At 38.8% G+C, this 16,342-nt stretch overlaps 3 protein-coding genes across 3 annotated transcripts in view; 2 read left to right on the top strand and 1 right to left on the bottom strand.

Annotated features, from left to right (window-relative positions):
* Positions 1–503, bottom strand: part of kansl3 (KAT8 regulatory NSL complex subunit 3) — a 30,685-nt gene extending 30,182 nt beyond the window's left edge. Inside the window, exon 1 of the mRNA XM_058785301.1 lies at positions 393–503. The gene's annotated coding sequence lies outside the window, so the exon portion shown is untranslated. The remainder of the gene's footprint in view (positions 1–392) is intronic.
* On the top strand, positions 501–4,930 carry si:ch211-198o12.4 (uncharacterized protein LOC555550 homolog). The gene is made up of 8 exons (XM_058785303.1): positions 501–1,010; positions 1,093–1,205; positions 1,732–1,832; positions 2,000–2,112; positions 2,394–2,506; positions 2,600–2,789; positions 2,979–3,067; positions 4,461–4,930. The coding sequence occupies exons 1-8, from the start codon at positions 644–646 to the stop codon at positions 4,599–4,601; spliced, it is 1,227 nt and encodes a 408-aa protein (XP_058641286.1). The 5' UTR covers positions 501–643; the 3' UTR covers positions 4,602–4,930.
* A 7,196-nt stretch (positions 4,931–12,126) lies between these two features.
* Positions 12,127–14,502, top strand: LOC131546057 (uncharacterized). The gene has a single exon (XM_058785367.1). It carries the CDS (start codon positions 12,127–12,129, stop codon positions 14,500–14,502), a length of 2,376 nt encoding a protein of 791 aa, XP_058641350.1.
* The last annotated feature ends 1,840 nt before the right edge of the window (positions 14,503–16,342 follow it).

Genomic DNA, 16,342 nt, shown 5'->3' with positions numbered 1-16,342 from the left:
AGAAGCGCGAATCAGAGTTTTCTATGCGTTGTTGCACTTTGTAACAAGTAATTCAAGTGAACTTTGTTAATTGCAGTGCAACGGACAACAAACCTCGTTAATATGATATTTGTCACAGTTGTTCGTTAAAATACTTTCAATCCGCTTGCTTTCGAATCTGTCCGATGTCTACTAATAGCCTACAGTAAATTAGGCTACCATTATAATTTTCGTAAAATCCTGAGTTTGTGCTGCCCGTGTGAATGTGAAGCCAATGTAAACAATAACCCGGGATAATCGTTTGTGTGAAATATTGGTATATTCTGTGTTCATGGCCTATTCTGTTCAATAACATTAGCCAGTAGATCCTATTACACTGGTTACAAAACAGATAATAGAGACTACAGACTTACCCATTTATATTTCTGTAATACAGGCCAATATCATTCACAAAAATAAAACACAACTAAACGCGCGTATCTTCAAGCAACTGCTGTATTATAAACCAATGAAATGAGCTGTTGTGTCGCCCCGCCCACTCCGGGTAATAACCAGCTCTATTATGACGTTGCGGTTCTATTTGGAATTTTTGCTTCAAAGCTTTCAAAAGATTTCAGTCAAACATTTTTACTTTCTATCTTGAATCTGCAAAAAAACTGTGAAGATGTATTGCTCAAGAATTTCAAATTTGCCATTTTTGTATAAACCAGATGGCATCTATGAATCCACCACCAAGAGCCACTTTAGACTCATTGACAGCAGCTCCATCCCTGTCATTCAACCTAAGATAACCAACCTCACAATGCACAGGACAAACTTTAAAATGACTTCTGGGGACAGGAGTGGAGACTTTGTGACCACTCAATCTGATTTCAAGCTCCTGCCAATGTCTAAAGCCAAACTTGTTCGACCAGTTACCAAAGTCAGAATAAGTGTGCCGGAGGGAAAATATCCCGAGCCGACATACGGATCCAGTTACACCAAACATGAGGTGTCTCCAATCCTCATTGCAAAGGAATCAGGGAGCGCAGGTCAGTACTGCACACTCATATTGTCCATTGACCTTTTTGTTTTTTGCAATTTTTTGATGATGCTTTATTTTTTATTTCCCAGGAGTTGGATCAAGTCTAAGGCAGGAGAAAAAGAACAGATATGACTGTAGTTATCAAGAGCAGTTCCTGTACAGCGGGTGTCCTCCTCTTTCTCCTCTGGAGTCCATAGAGAAGGTAAATCTACATCATTTGCAGTGTTGGGTGTAATGCATTCGTAAGTAATTCATTACTGTAATTGAATGACTTTATAAGGGATTAATCCTATTTTTTCTGTAGTTAAATACTTCTGATGTAATTGCAATAAATACTGTGTAGACTATGAAACAATTATGTAACTATTTATATTAGGCCTATAGCAATAGTGGATTTAACATCAAAATTTTATGTTAAAATGTATGTTTTTAATGCAGCCATCTCCCTTTGGTTAATTTATGCCTTTAATATGATTTATTTGAAAGAATTAAAAGAGCAGTTTCATGTCTATCCTTGTATTGTTCAATGAGTTGAGGTTGATGGGATTTCGAAAGTAATAAGTAATCCAGTACTTTTAGAGTATTTAGTACAGTAATCTAATTACACTGCTGAAGTCGTAATTAGCTAGTGTTTAATTACTTAGCAAGAGTAATCATTCGGTGGTGGTTTCAGAGAGTGCCATTAAAGTTGCAGTTCATCATTTTTTTTTTTTTTAATTTTCATTCAGCAACGAGTTCAGTATTCAGCTGTACCAATGGGAGACCGAGAAAAAATACAAGACAAGCAAACAACTTATTCCATCTTTTTCAGACAGTCAGTTGACCACAGGTACTGATGCAGCATCAACACAAAACATGCACATTTTAACAACAGAACTGTGTCAAGTCTGATTATAGAAAATTCAAGCTCTAGAAATAACATTTTGTCACACCTAGTTATATTGAGATAAATGTGAAACCATGTGGAGAATCAGTAACTTTAATTTTTTTCAACAGCCCTGAAAGTCTGCTTTACAAGAGAAAGAAACGTCAGCCTTTCAAGCTTCGGCAACTTCGTGATGATGAATGGACTACAATATCATCTGAGGAGTTTCCTTCACACGAATGCGGTATGTACAATAACTTTTCGTCATGCTGTAGAAAATGTTCTTCAATGCAGAATATCAGAGATTTTCCACAGGAGTTAAATCATGAACTTAATATATTAATTAAATGTTATCAAAGGAATGCAATGTTTGAACACCTTTATCAAATGTAATATTATTACTTTTCAGTTCAGAAGCATTTTAAAATCTGTATAGCTACCTTTATATTTTATGTTTTATACGTTTTCTAAAAAATAAACATGAAACATTCAAGTGTGTCACTTTAATAAGTTTGTTTTTACCAGGCCCTATTCACCTAGAGCGCAGATGCCCGACTCTCAGCTCTGTGTTCAAAGGAGAGAAACTTACAGGCAACCAGGAGAGCCTGTCAACAACAAACCAGTCCTTCCTCTCAGAGGTGTGTGACCGCTGCATAATTATTCTTGCCTAAAGATTACAATAATACAAAGTGTGTTGTTTCTAACCCATGCAGGGATATTTGTTTTATCAGATAAACCGCTCAGAGTTCCCAGTGCATGTGGATGGACCCAGTATCAGGACTTTGAGCAATGTTACATTCGGGAGGCCTGATCTGGCTGGCAAATATTACAGCACAACATCACAGGAGCAGTTCTCATCAAAAGAAGTGCTTCGTCCCAAGCCATCGGTTTACCCACCTAGCCACATGCTGCTTGAGCAAGGTACTTTTGGTTTACTGACTTAAAAAAAGACTGAACAATATACATAAAAAAAATACTCTATAAACATATAAAAATAATATGTAAAATATAAAAGTAAATAAAAATATATAAAATGTAAAATTATGCTGTTAGTCTCTGTAATATAGGCCTAATATTGATTATTATCAAAAAATCTACTTGCATTTTTAGAGTCGGATCAGATGCTCACAACCATCCAAAAAGATTTTGTCCCCTTGAACTCCAGAAGACAGGAACTGAGCCCTAGTCAGCTTCAGCGGGTAAAATTTTACATTTATTCTCCAGCCCATAAGAAGCAAACAAAGACATTGCTCTGTTTTTTTTTTCCCCACCCAAATTTGGTTAAAATCATGTCATAAGTAGTGGACAAGTAGTTTACTTAAAAGTAGTTCTGTCAATCGATTAATCGCGATTAATCGCATACAAAATAAAAGTTTTTGTTTGCATAATATATGTGTGTATTTTGTGTATATTTAGTATATATATATAAATGCACACACATACAGTATATATTTTGAAAATATTTACATGTATGTACATGTCTATATTTATATTCATATAATTTATATTATAAATAAATATATAAACATAATTTTTTTCTGAAATATATACATGCAGGTGTATTTATATATTGTTACGCCCCATTTTAATAGGGTGAGACGTGAACGAGTGATGTTGACGGGATTCCGGCCACAGCCAATAAATCACCAAAGACAACAATTATAAGTTTAAACAATTTATTAAAGAAGAGTGGGTAACACTTTATTTTGATGGTCCCTTTTGAACATTCTGTTGACACTAAGTAATGTTGCAACTACATGTCAACAAACTCTCATAAGAGTATTAGTAGACTGTTTGCTTTATATCTACTAACTCCTTATTGTGTTGGTCTCCCAACAGATATCTTACTGACTATAAGTAACTTTGCAAGAATGTGTCAACTTAATCTAACCCTAACCCTACCAGTCAACTAATACACTACTAACACTATAATGAGAGTTAGTAGAAATGTAGGTGCAACATTACATATAGTCAATAGAATGTGTTAAAGGGACCATCAAAATAAAGTGAAATATATAAATGACCTAATTAGAAAAGAAAAAATACAAATGACTTCCCTAACTCCCTAAACAAAAACACATGGCAGACCCCTCCTACAGGTTCCGGGAATTTTCTTAGGATAAATAGAATAAATCATGAGTAGAAACAGCTACAAACAGTAGTCACGAAGCTGTTGGTGATCTGTTGATGGAGGCGGAATCCAGAGCTCTTCACGCCACAGCAGCAAACGCCAAAGTGTGCGCCGCCCTTGTAAAGTCATCCGCTTCAGAATCCACCAATCACGTTCCTTGATGAACAGCCAATCCCTCCACACACACACTCATGTACACAAAGTAAGACACACAAGAACAACGATGCCGAGGATCGTAACAATATACATAATAAATATACACAGTACACATACATAAATTATGTAAACAAAAACTTTTATTTTGGATGCGATTAATCGTTTGACAGAACTACTTAAAAGTGTCCATTAAATTGCAATGATTATGTTGACATAAGGCATTTTTGCCTGATGCTAATAACTATTTCTGAACTATTTTCCCCACTTGAGAGCTGACCTTCAACCTTCAACTAATCTCTTACTAGGTTAAAGACTGCCATATCAAACCCCGGCAGAGCAAACATGACTTCAGGACGACGCACAATGAAACTTATGTGTTCAAACCCTACTGCAAGGCATCCCAGGACAACTCATCCCTAAGAAATATCAGCCATATGCCATTTTAAATTATTAAAAAAACAACAACTTCCAAATCACAGAAAAGCTTTGCACTCTAAACAAATGGGGAATTTCTGCTAAAAGCCTGCTTATTCAATAATCTTATTAAATGCTAATCTATTATCAGGTATTTGTCATTAAACATAATTGAACTCAGCCCTGTACATTACACATGGGGACTGAAAGATTCTCATTAATAGTAGCCATCATTTACCCACAATAATATGTGGCCCCCAAAAGCCACTTTTCTTCCTCGTGTCATTTATGAAAAAACAAGGACTTTGTTTAGAGTGCAGGCCTTTTTTTGTTTTTGACACTAAACAATAAAATGTTTAAGACTTGCATATTTCAAAGCATCGTTTTTGTCTGTGTGGCATGCAGGGAAGACCAGAATTTGGCACATAATGTTATTACCTCCATAACCAAAGTTTTTTAAAATAGATAATTAGGTTAAGACTTTGAACAGAACATTGTAAGATATAGTTTAGTATTACTAGTATTGTTATACAAAACCAGAACTGAGGAATGAAAATATCTGTCTGTTAGGAAATTTAAGTAATTTAATTGCTGGTTGAATTTACAGTTTCTCATATGCAGCACATTTCTCTGTACTTGACAACTAGAGAAACAGGGAAGCATATGACTAAACACAATGTTTCTCTTAGTAATAAATGAGAGTGAATGGTTAACCCCAAAATCCCCTTGTTCATTAACTCATTTATTCATTATTTTAAAACAAAACAACTGAATTAGCTATATTTATTTAAATCTATTTAAATAATTTATTAATAGTATTATTATTATAATCATCAGGTGTACAGTTGGAACACTTTTTCTTTTTATAATACAGCTCATTAACATATTAAATCAGCTTACTCTTATTCATTTACTCAGCCTGGTCTCATGGCATAAAGGTACCTCGGTGCACTTTTTAACGAGACCGTTTTTACGTACCTTGCTGCACGTTTCGCCGCAGTTTAATAGAGAAATGTCCACTGAGTGGTGCTAAAACATGGGTTCAGTACGTAAACCCTGGCACATTTTTTTTTTGAATATTTTGTTTATGGAGTTTTTACATTACAATTTAAACAGTACTCCACCCCCCACCCCACAACCACGGCCTTAAAAAAAAGCAGATAATCTTGAGTCAAAAACATTCCAGAATTTACAGTGTTTACAGTGAAACAATAAAAAAAATAAATAAATTTTCTTCAATACAAATAAAATGCTTGTTCAGTCCATATGATATCATTTAACGCGAAAGGCCTGACAACATCCAAAGATTAATTAATTAATAAAAACAATAAATAAATAAATAAAACAAATTGCAGAAGAGGTACATCTTCATTAATAAAAAAATAAAAAAATAAATAATTACATAAATAAATAAATTTAAGTACACACTTTCAGAATACCTGTCTAGATAACATAGTAAAGGAACTAAAATTACTGGTAACAGAGGCAGATATACATGCATACATATATACTCAAACCTAAATATATTAAATAAGTAGGTGACCTTTAGAAAAGAAAAAAGAAAGGAAATAAATAAATAAAACAAAATATGGAAAAAAGGTGGAGGTTGAGACTGGCTACTCCACCCTAAAGACCAGGGAGCTCTTCAAAGTATTTAATAAAGGGAGACCATTTGTCTAGGAACTTACGTTTCGAACCTCGAATCATGTATTTAATCTTTTCCAACTGAATATAAGACATTACTTCTTTTATCCAGCTACCATGAGTTGGGGGGTCCACCCTTTTGCACTTAAATAATATTAAACGCCTTGCTAGTAGTGTAGTGAAGGCAATAACAGAATGGATATCTTTCCTGAGATCTATACCCTCAGGCACCACACCAAAAATGCCCATCAAGGGATCAGGGTCAATCGAGATGCCATATATCTGTTTATATGATTCAAAAATCTTCTTCCAAAACTCCTCTAGCTTAGGACACAACCAGAACATATGAGCAGTAGTAGCAGGCGATTGTGAGCACCTACCGCATACAGGGCTAATATTTTGGTAAATCTTGGCTAGTTTAAAGTTAGTGAAATGAAGCCTATGGAGAACCTTAAATTGAACTAAGCCACGTCTCGCACAGGGCGAGGAGGAATGCACCTGATTTAAAGCATCTTCTCATTCTACATCTGTAAATTCTGTGCCCAAATCATTTTGCCAGGCTTTACGAATATAATCCAGGTTCTGTGGATCTATAGATGTTATAATAGAGTATATGCTTGAGATTAGTCCCCTGCCATGTGGGTTCAAATCAAGCAAATTCTCAATAGGTGATGTAGGGGGGATTTCTGGGAAGGAGACAAAGACCTTCTTAATGAGACTCCTAATCTGTAAATATCTAAAAAATTGAGATCTAGGTAAAGCAAAATTACGTACAAGCTCTTCAAAAGAGCAGAAAGTATTATCTAGATATAAATCTTTTAGAAGCCTAATCTCTCCTCCCATATACAAAAAGCTGAATCCATGTAAGATGGTGGGAATAAACTGTTAGAGACAATAGGACCCTAAATGGAAGCTGATTGTAGACCAAAATGTCTTCTAAATTGGGCCTAAATTTTTAAGGTGTGAGTCAATACAGGATTAAGGGAGGAGATATAATTCTTTCCCATCAGAGGAAGTGAAGAACAAACTAGGGAACTAAGTTTGACATTAGTACATGATTGTTCCCCTTGCACCCACAAAGGGGTATTTTGGGGATCTACACTAGATAACCAGTAGATTATCTTCTGAATGTTACTTGCCCAGTAATAAAATAAAAAATTAGGCAGAGCCATCCCTTCCTGACATTTTAATCTCTGTAAAAAAAGTCTTCCTAATCCGAGGGGTCTTATTCCCCCACAAGAAGGAGGTAATTAGACTATCCATCTTAGTAAAAAAATTCTTCCTAAAAAAAATGGGTATATTCGAAAATAAATACAGAAACTTTGGTAAAACAGACATCTTAATTAAGTTAGTACGGCCTGCTAAAGACAGGGGTAAAGAGGACCATTTCACAAAGTCTTTTTTACATCGATCCAATAGTGGACAAAAATTGGCCTTAAACAAATTATTAAACGATCTGGTGACTTGTACACCTAAGTATTTGAAGCCCTCACGAACTATTCTAAAGGGGATAAAGGAAGAGTCTCTATAGGAGGTCGGAGTGATCGGGAAAAACTCACTTTTATTCAAGTTTAGCTTATAGCCAGAGAATTTGCCAAACTCCTTTAATAATGAAATAATTTGAGGTATTGATGTGGCTGGGCTTGATACATATAGCAAAACATCATCTGCATATAATGAAATCTTATTCTCTGTAAGCGCAGCAGCCAATGGTTCAATTGATATAGCAAATAACAATGGAGAAAGGGGGCATCCAGTAATTTACTGGCTTTATCCCCAAATTCATAAAATGTATGCCGGGTTTTTAACAACCTTTTCTCTTCCTGTGAAGTCGACAGCAAATTATATTCAGACTGAAGACTTATTCTTTCTTTATATAAGCGAGGACAAGAAGAGATGGCATACTGTTCATCCAGCTTATTGATAGTTTCTGAAATATCCCTGAGCCTAGACAGTTCTTTCTTTTTACCATTAGAAGAAAAAGAGATTATCCTGCCACGCAGATATGCTTTCAATGTCTCCCATAATATAGATCTAGATACATCATGTGTGTCACCTGAAGCACCTTCCATTAATCAATATTTTAGCAGACCACCCATACTGTTTGTCTAGTCCAGGGATCCACTTTCCTGCAGAGTTTATCTCTAACCCTAATCAAACAGGCATAAGCATGCTAATCAGTGTCTTCAAGATCATTAGAAAATCACAGACAGGTGAGTTTGATCAGGGTTGGCGCTAAACTCTGCAGCAGGTTGGTCCTCCAGGGAAAGATTTGAGGAACCCTGGTCTAGTCTCTTCTATAGCCTTATGTGCCAGACTTACCCAAACTTTTACCTACCCGCTCACCAATCTTCATCCTCTTAGTAATACAAGAGTAATACATAGTATTACATCTTAATACATTACATCTTAGTAATACATGCTTGAGGCTTACACAATCATATATTGAGAAATATGTAAGAATATCAAGAAACATCTGCTTTTGTGAAACAGATAACAGCTTATAACAATAACAATTTCAAAATAAACCACATATTTAGCAACGAATAACTTACTCAGTAACATTACAAATATTCACAGAAGATTAATCAGTCTTAATTAAAAAGTATTTTTTTCAATTATTTTACAAACATAGCCTATCCATAAATGTCCATATAGGGGGCCTATCTCACTTGCATTAAAGACACGTGTGCTGTTGCATATATCCTTTGTGGGTTTGACCCGCCACCTACTGGACATTTAAGGTACTACTGGTGATATGTTTAGTTTCACTTTCGATTTCTCTCAGTGAAGATAGTTTAAAACAATATGCACACAATGTACTTTGAGTGGTTGATTTCTTCGTTTAAGCCTTGGATATATATGTCCGTAAGTGCCATATTTGTGTTAAAACATACTAATGTCCATAAGGAGTTGTTTAATTGTTGAAATAATTGATTGATACTGCATTTATTGTGGGAGAACGAATTGCTTTAATAATTAATGCTACATGCTAACGGTTCTAGGGAACGTTAGGTTTCTCTTTGTTTAACACAAAATGCATGTATTTACAATATATACAAAGCTAAAATAATGTTGTGAAGAAACTAGGTACATTGTATTGTTTAACTGTATCATAGATATACATATAATGCTTACACACAATTTTCTTCTTTGTTTGTAATTTTACAGCTAAAATAACCAGTAAAGTCACCAAGGTCACAAGACTGCTTTCTGGAGTTTTCTTTGTTCGCTATCTGTTAACCCTTTGCTTAAGTAACGCATTGGTGAGAACAGAATAGTAAAAGGACAGAATCACACTGCCATTGTTACATTGCATCGCATAGCTCATCAGAAGCTAGTGAAATATGGAGTCACACAGTGCAGGGAAATGGATCCAGACTCACCAACGCTTTAGCAGCAGGATTTCAGCCATTGACCTCACAAGGAGTACACACATGCAATCACAGTCACATCATCATTCCTCTCTTGACAATGTTCAATACCCTACTCTGTATGACCTTATGCAACAGCAAACTAACATCACCGCTCAGCTGGTTCAGAACCAAGCCTTAGCCTCTCTTCCTCCACGAGCTATCCCAGAGTTTGATGGTGATCCACTTAAATATGCTGCCTTTATTAGAGCTTTCGAGCAAGCTATTGAAAAGAAAACTACAGATAAACAAGAATGTCTTTATTACCTCGAGCAATATACCAGAGGGCAGCCAAGAGAACTGGTTCGGAGTTGCTATAATATGGCTTCTGGGCAGGGCTATGAGAGAGCAAAGAATCTATTGGAAGAACACTTTGGAAATGAAACGAAAATAGCTGCAGCTTATATGGAGAAGGTTATGACGTGGCCAATGATGAGGGTTGATGATATTAATGCTCTGCAGTCTTTTTCAATCTTTTTAAGGGACTGTTGTAATGTCATGGAAGATTTGCAGTATATGGAGGAGATGAACGTGCCATCTAATCTTCGCCTGATAATGATGAAGTTGTCATATAAACTGAGGGAAAAATGGAGGTCTGTCGCCTGGGAGCTACAGGAGCGCCGTGGTTTTAGAGCTATGTTCCCAGACTTCGTGGCCTTCCTTGAGCGTCAGGTAAAGATTTTGTCTGATCCTCTCTTTGGTGACCTACAGGGTACGCCATTAGACCCCTCCTCTAAATCCAAGAGCAGATACACTGGAAGAGGCCAAGCTACTGTTGCTGCCATTAAAACTGCCTCTGAACTAACTACATCAGCAGCTTGGCACCAACAGCGCAGAGGGTCAGCTTCACAGAAGAATGATGAAGAGTCATGCTGTGTGTGTAAGAGCCAGCATTCAGTGGAGACATGTTCACAGCTTGATGAGATGACACACAGGGAGAAATTGGATGCTTTGAAAGTGGGTAGAGTGTGTTTCAGCTGTCTGAGGAGAGGTCATATGAGCAGGGAATGTGACAAGCCTTTGACATGCGATATATGTAAACACAAACATCCAACTGTCCTACACATCGAATCTAAAACACAGGAAGTATCAGTCAATAATGCACTTGCATCATTGGAGACATGTGGCCATACTGGGGCCGGAAGTGATGAATGCGTTCTCTCTATTGTGCCTGTACAGGTGAAGGCCAAGTCTGGCAGCATGATTGTGAACACCTATGCCTTTCTAGACCCTGGGAGTTCAGCTTCTTTCTGTACTCAACGTCTCATGAGAAAACTGAATCTTTCAGGAGTCAAGACTAGCATTCTTCTTCGTACTCTTGGCCAAGAGAGGTCCATAGACACATTCTTGCTTAGTGGTCTTGAGGTTTCTAGCTTGAATGAAGAAAACTTCCTGGACTTACCTGAAGTCTATACTCAGAGGACCATGCCTGTGAGCAGAAATAACATTCTCACACAACGGGACCTAGAGGGATGGAAATACCTCGAAGGCATTAGAGTTCCCAGTTTTGAGGCAGAGGTGGAATTGCTGATAGGCATTAATGCGCCGAAGCTCATGGAACCATGGGAAATAATAAATAGCCAAGGCAAAGGACCATATGCTGTCAGGACTCTACTGGGGTGGGTCGTGAATGGTCCGCTGAGAGGTGGCGAGCCGGGCAAAGGCAAGATGGGCTGTCCTGCTGTCACTGCCAATAGGATCTCAGTCGCTAAGTTGCAAGACTTATTGGTTGCCCAATACAATCAGGATTTTAATGAAAAATCAGATGATGTGTGTCTTTCTAGAGAGGATCAAAGGTTCATGCAAATAATGGAGTCTTCAATTCAGCTTGATGAAGGACACTACTGCATTGACTTGCCTTTTAAGGTTGAAAATGTTGTCTTGCCAAATAACTACAGTATCGCAGAGCAGCGTCTCTTAAGTCTTCACAGGAAGTTCAAGAAGAACAAAGATTATCATCAAGAGTACACAGCTTTCCTTTCCGAAGTTATTGAAAAGGGTTATGCTGAGCTTGTACCACATCAGCAATCGAAGCGAGCCGACGGCAAGGTGTGGTATATTCCCCATCACGGGGTATACCATCCGAAAAAGAAAACCCTTAGAGTTGTTTTTGACTGTGCTGCTGTGTTTAAAGGAATTTCATTGAATTCACAGCTGTTGCAGGGGCCTTACCTCACAAGCACTTTACTTGGCGTACTTACCAGGTTTAGACAGGAACGTGTAGCGTTGATGGCAGACATCCAAGCCATGTTCCATCAGGTGAGGGTGTCTCCGAGCACACAGACCTTTTACGCTTCTTGTGGTATCCTGATGGCGATACAAGACAAGCTCCCATGCAATACAGGATGAGGGTTCACCTCTTTGGGGCTGTGTCTTTGCCTAGTTGTGCGAATTATGCACTGCGGAGAATTGTGCGAGACTATAAAGACAACTTTGAACCTAGTGTTCTGAACACAATACTCCAAAATTTTTACATGGATGATTGTCTAAAGTCATAAAAATGGTGCACGAATTGACTGAAGCTTGTGCGAAGGGAGGATTCCGCCTATTGAAGTGGACAAGTAACAGCAGTGAAGTTTTGGCCAGTATTCCTGAGTCACAGCGCTCCAAGATCATCAGGGGGCTTAATCTGGATCAAAAGGCAAGCTCCGTTGAAACAGCTCTTGGTCTTCATTGGTGCATAGACGCAGACGTTTTGACCTTTAGGATAGCCATACAAGAGCGCCCACATACAAGACGTGGCATATTGTCTGTGGTGTCGTCCATCTATGACCCTTTGGGTTTTCTTGCACCATTTACTTTGCCTGTTAAAAGGATGCTGCAGGAGATGTGTAGGCTGAACATTGGCTGGGATGCCAGCATACCTTGTGTCTTCTCCGAGCAGTGGTCCAAATGGCTGGCTAATCTCCATCAAATCACTGAGTTCACAGTGGACCGGTGTATCAAGCCAAAGGACTTTGGAACACCTACTCGCCTGCAGTTGCATCACTTTTCCGATGCCAGTGAGTATGGCTATGGAACTGCATCATATCTCAGGATGGAGAATGAAAGAAACCATGTCAGTATTGCTTTTATATTGGGCAAGGCCAGGGTCGCTCCTTTAAAGCAAACAACAATTCCTCGTCTTGAGCTGACTGCTGCTGTCCTGGCTGTTAGGGTGGACAAGATGCTGAAGAGGGAGTTGCAGCTTGATCTGCACCCATCAGTATTCTGGACAGATAGCACAACTGTTTTAAAGTATATTGGAAACGAGACCAGGAGGTTTCATACGTTTGTGGCCAATAGGGTGGCCGTAATCAGAAATGAAACAGATATTGTACAGTGGAGACATATTGGCACAAGACTGAATCCAGCAGATGAGGCATCCAGGGGTCTAAGTGCTGAAGAATTCCTTGCATGCGAACGGTGGCTGAAGGGACCAGAATTTCTCTCAAGGGGGGAAGTGGAATGGCCTAAGACCATCATGGAACAACCTGTAATCCCTGTGGATGACCCTGAGGTGAAAAAAGACCCACTGGTGAATGCCTTTGTCTCCCATAGTCTACTGAATGCAACAAAGGTGTTTTTAAGCTATTTTTCAGATTTTAAGAAGCTGAGAACTTCTGTGGCATGGATGCTTAGACTCAGAGACATGCTTCTAACCTTGTCCCAAAGGAGAAAGGTTCTTGAAGCCTCCGAAAGTATTGGTCATGATAAAGGAGGCCGAAGAAATGACTATCTTTATGCTGAGATGCAAAGGGAAAAATTGGCACTCTGTGGACAGTCACTGACAACAGGTGACCTTGAGAGGGCAGAAGGTGCCATCATTTGTTTTTCCCAGCAAGAGAGGTTTTCTGATGAGATTGTGGTTTTGAAAAACGGAGGATCTGTCAAACGAAACAGCGACCTCTACAAGCTGGACCCAGTGTTGGAGGACGGATTGCTGCGGGTCGGAGGAAGGCTCAGTAGGGCTGCCATGCCTGAAGTTGAAAAACATCCTGTCCTTCTTTCTAAAGAGCAACATGTGTCCAAACTCCTCTTGAAGCATATCCATCAACAGTTGGGTCACGCAGGTAGAAATCATATGCTCTCTTCTCTCAGGAAGCAATACTGGATTACTCATGCCAATTCTGCCTGCAGGAAGGTCATCTCTGAGTGTGTAGTTTGTCGCCGTCTCCAAGGAAAGACAGGGGTACAGAAAATGGCCGATTTACCAGTAGAGAGAATTGTGCCAGATTTACCTGCATTCACAAATGTGGGCGCCGACTACTTCGGGCCAGTAGAGGTGAAGAAAGGCCGGGGCAGAGCGAAGCGCTACGGCGTTCTCTTTACCTGCATGACGAGTAGGGCAGTTCATCTTGAAGTTGCTTATGCTTTAGACACTGACTCATGCATAAATGCCATTCGCCGCTTCATGTGTCGCAGAGGTCAGGTGACACATCTGACATCAGACAATGGTACTAACTTTATAGGAGCTGAGCGGGAGTTAAGGGAAGCCATTGCTGAGTTAGACCACCAGAAGATTCAGCATGCCTTATTGCAGAGTGGTCTAGCATGGTCCTTTAACCCTCCAGCTGGGTCTCACTATGGGGGGGTTTGGGAGCGTCTTATTCGTCTTGCGAAAAGGGTCCTCTTTTCCACGCTCAGACTTCAAACACTGGACGATGAAGGGTTTCACACCATTCTTTGCGAAGTCGAAGCCATTCTCAATAGTCATCCCATTACAAAGGCCTCTGAGGATGTGAATGACCTTGAAGCACTTACACCCAATCACATCCTGCTCTTGAAGTCAAAGCCACACCTCCCTCCTGGGCTCTTTTGTAAAGATGATCTGTACATGAAGAGAAGATGGAGGCAGGTGCAGTTTTTATCTGATCTCTTTGGAAGCGCTGGGTGAGGGAATACTTACCGCTACTCCAGGAGAGACAGAAGTGGATGAGACCAAAAAGAAGCTTTTCCATTGGAGATATTGTGGTCATAATGGATCCTGTCGCCCCAAGAGGGTCTTGGCTGATGGGAAAAATTACGCAGACGTACCCTGACAAGAAAGGTTTTGTCCGTTCAGTTCAGCTGAAGACAAAACGGGTCAGCTGGATCGGCCTGTAACGAAGATCTGCCTTTGATGGAAGCCAAGTGTCATAGCTGAGGTCCCGACTAGATGACTTGACTACAGAGGTCCTGGGTTTAAGAGAAGATTTCACTTAGATTAGTTCTGCACAAATGGCTCCTTTTGGTTTAAACTAGGTGATTTGGGTAATCGTGATTAAAGTAAATATTCCCAATTATGGGGCCGGGGTGTAGGAGCCATTTATATTCACCTTTTAGATAAGTTAATTTAGTTATTACTTATTTTAGCCACTTGGGGAGTATTGCACTGGGGGTGGCACGTCACTGGGAGTTAGGTATATTTACAGGTGTGGTAATTAGTTAGGGAAAGGTGTGGATGGTGGGGAACACACGGTTCTTACCGTAGCCGTGAGCACCCACTTTATCAGACAGCACAACAGCACTTTATTAGCACTGGGTGAAGTACCATTTTATGAAAAATATATTTTCTACCTTTTATAATAAACGGGAACACCACCCAAAGAGAGCTAATGCCTGGATTTAAGTTTTGTCCGCTATGAGTTGAGAACACCATGCCGAGGCTTATAGGATAGCCTCTACACCCCTCTCCTCCCATATACAAAAAGCTGAATCCATGTAAAATGGTGGGAATAAACTGTTAGAGACAATAGGACCCTAAATGGAAGCTGATTGTAGACCAAAATGTCTTCTAAATTGGGCCTAAATTTTTAAGGTGTGAGTCAATACAGGATTAAGGGAGGAGATATAATTCTTTCCCATCAGAGGAAGTGAAGAACAAACTAGGGAACTAAGTTTGACATTAGTACATGATTGTTCCCTTGCACCCACAAAGGGGTATTTTGGGATCTACACTAGATAACCAGTAGATTATCTTCTGAATGTTACTTGCCCAGTAATAAAATAAAAAATTAGGCAGAGCCATCCCTTCCTGACATTTTAATCTCTGTAAAAAAAGTCTTCCTAATCCGAGGGGTCTTATTCCCCCACAAGAAGGAGGTAATTAGACTATCCATCTTAGTAAAAAAATTCTTCCTAAAAAAAATGGGTATATTCGAAAATAAATACAGAAACTTTGGTAAAACAGACATCTTAATTAAGTTAGTACGGCCTGCTAAAGACAGGGGTAAAGAGGACCATTTCACAAAGTCTTTTTACATCGATCCAATAGTGGACAAAATTGGCCTTAAACAAATTATTAAACGATCTGGTGACTTGTACACCTAAGTATTTGAAGCCCTCACGAACTATTCTAAAGGGGATAAAGGAAGAGTCTCTATAGGAGGTCGGAGTGATCGGGAAAAACTCACTTTTATTCAAGTTTAGCTTATAGCCAGAGAATTTGCCAAACTCCTTTAATAATGAAATAATTTGAGGTATTGATGTGGCTGGGCTTGATACATATAGCAAAACATCATCTGCATATAATGAAATCTTATTCTCTGTAAGCGCAGCAGCCAATGGTTCAATTGATATAGCAAATAACAATGGAGAAAGGGGGCATCCAGTAATTTACTGGCTTTATCCCCAAATTCATAAAATGTATGCCGGGTTTTTAACAACCTTTTCTCTTCCTGTGAAGTCGACAGCAAATTATATTCAGACTGAAGACTTATTCTTTCTTTATATAAGCGAGGACAAGAAGAGATGGC

This window comes from Onychostoma macrolepis, chromosome 08 (genome assembly GCF_012432095.1).
Source record: "Onychostoma macrolepis isolate SWU-2019 chromosome 08, ASM1243209v1, whole genome shotgun sequence".
In the NCBI taxonomy this organism is placed as follows: domain Eukaryota; kingdom Metazoa; phylum Chordata; class Actinopteri; order Cypriniformes; family Cyprinidae; genus Onychostoma; species Onychostoma macrolepis.
This window is presented reverse-complemented; position numbering and strand designations above follow the sequence as displayed.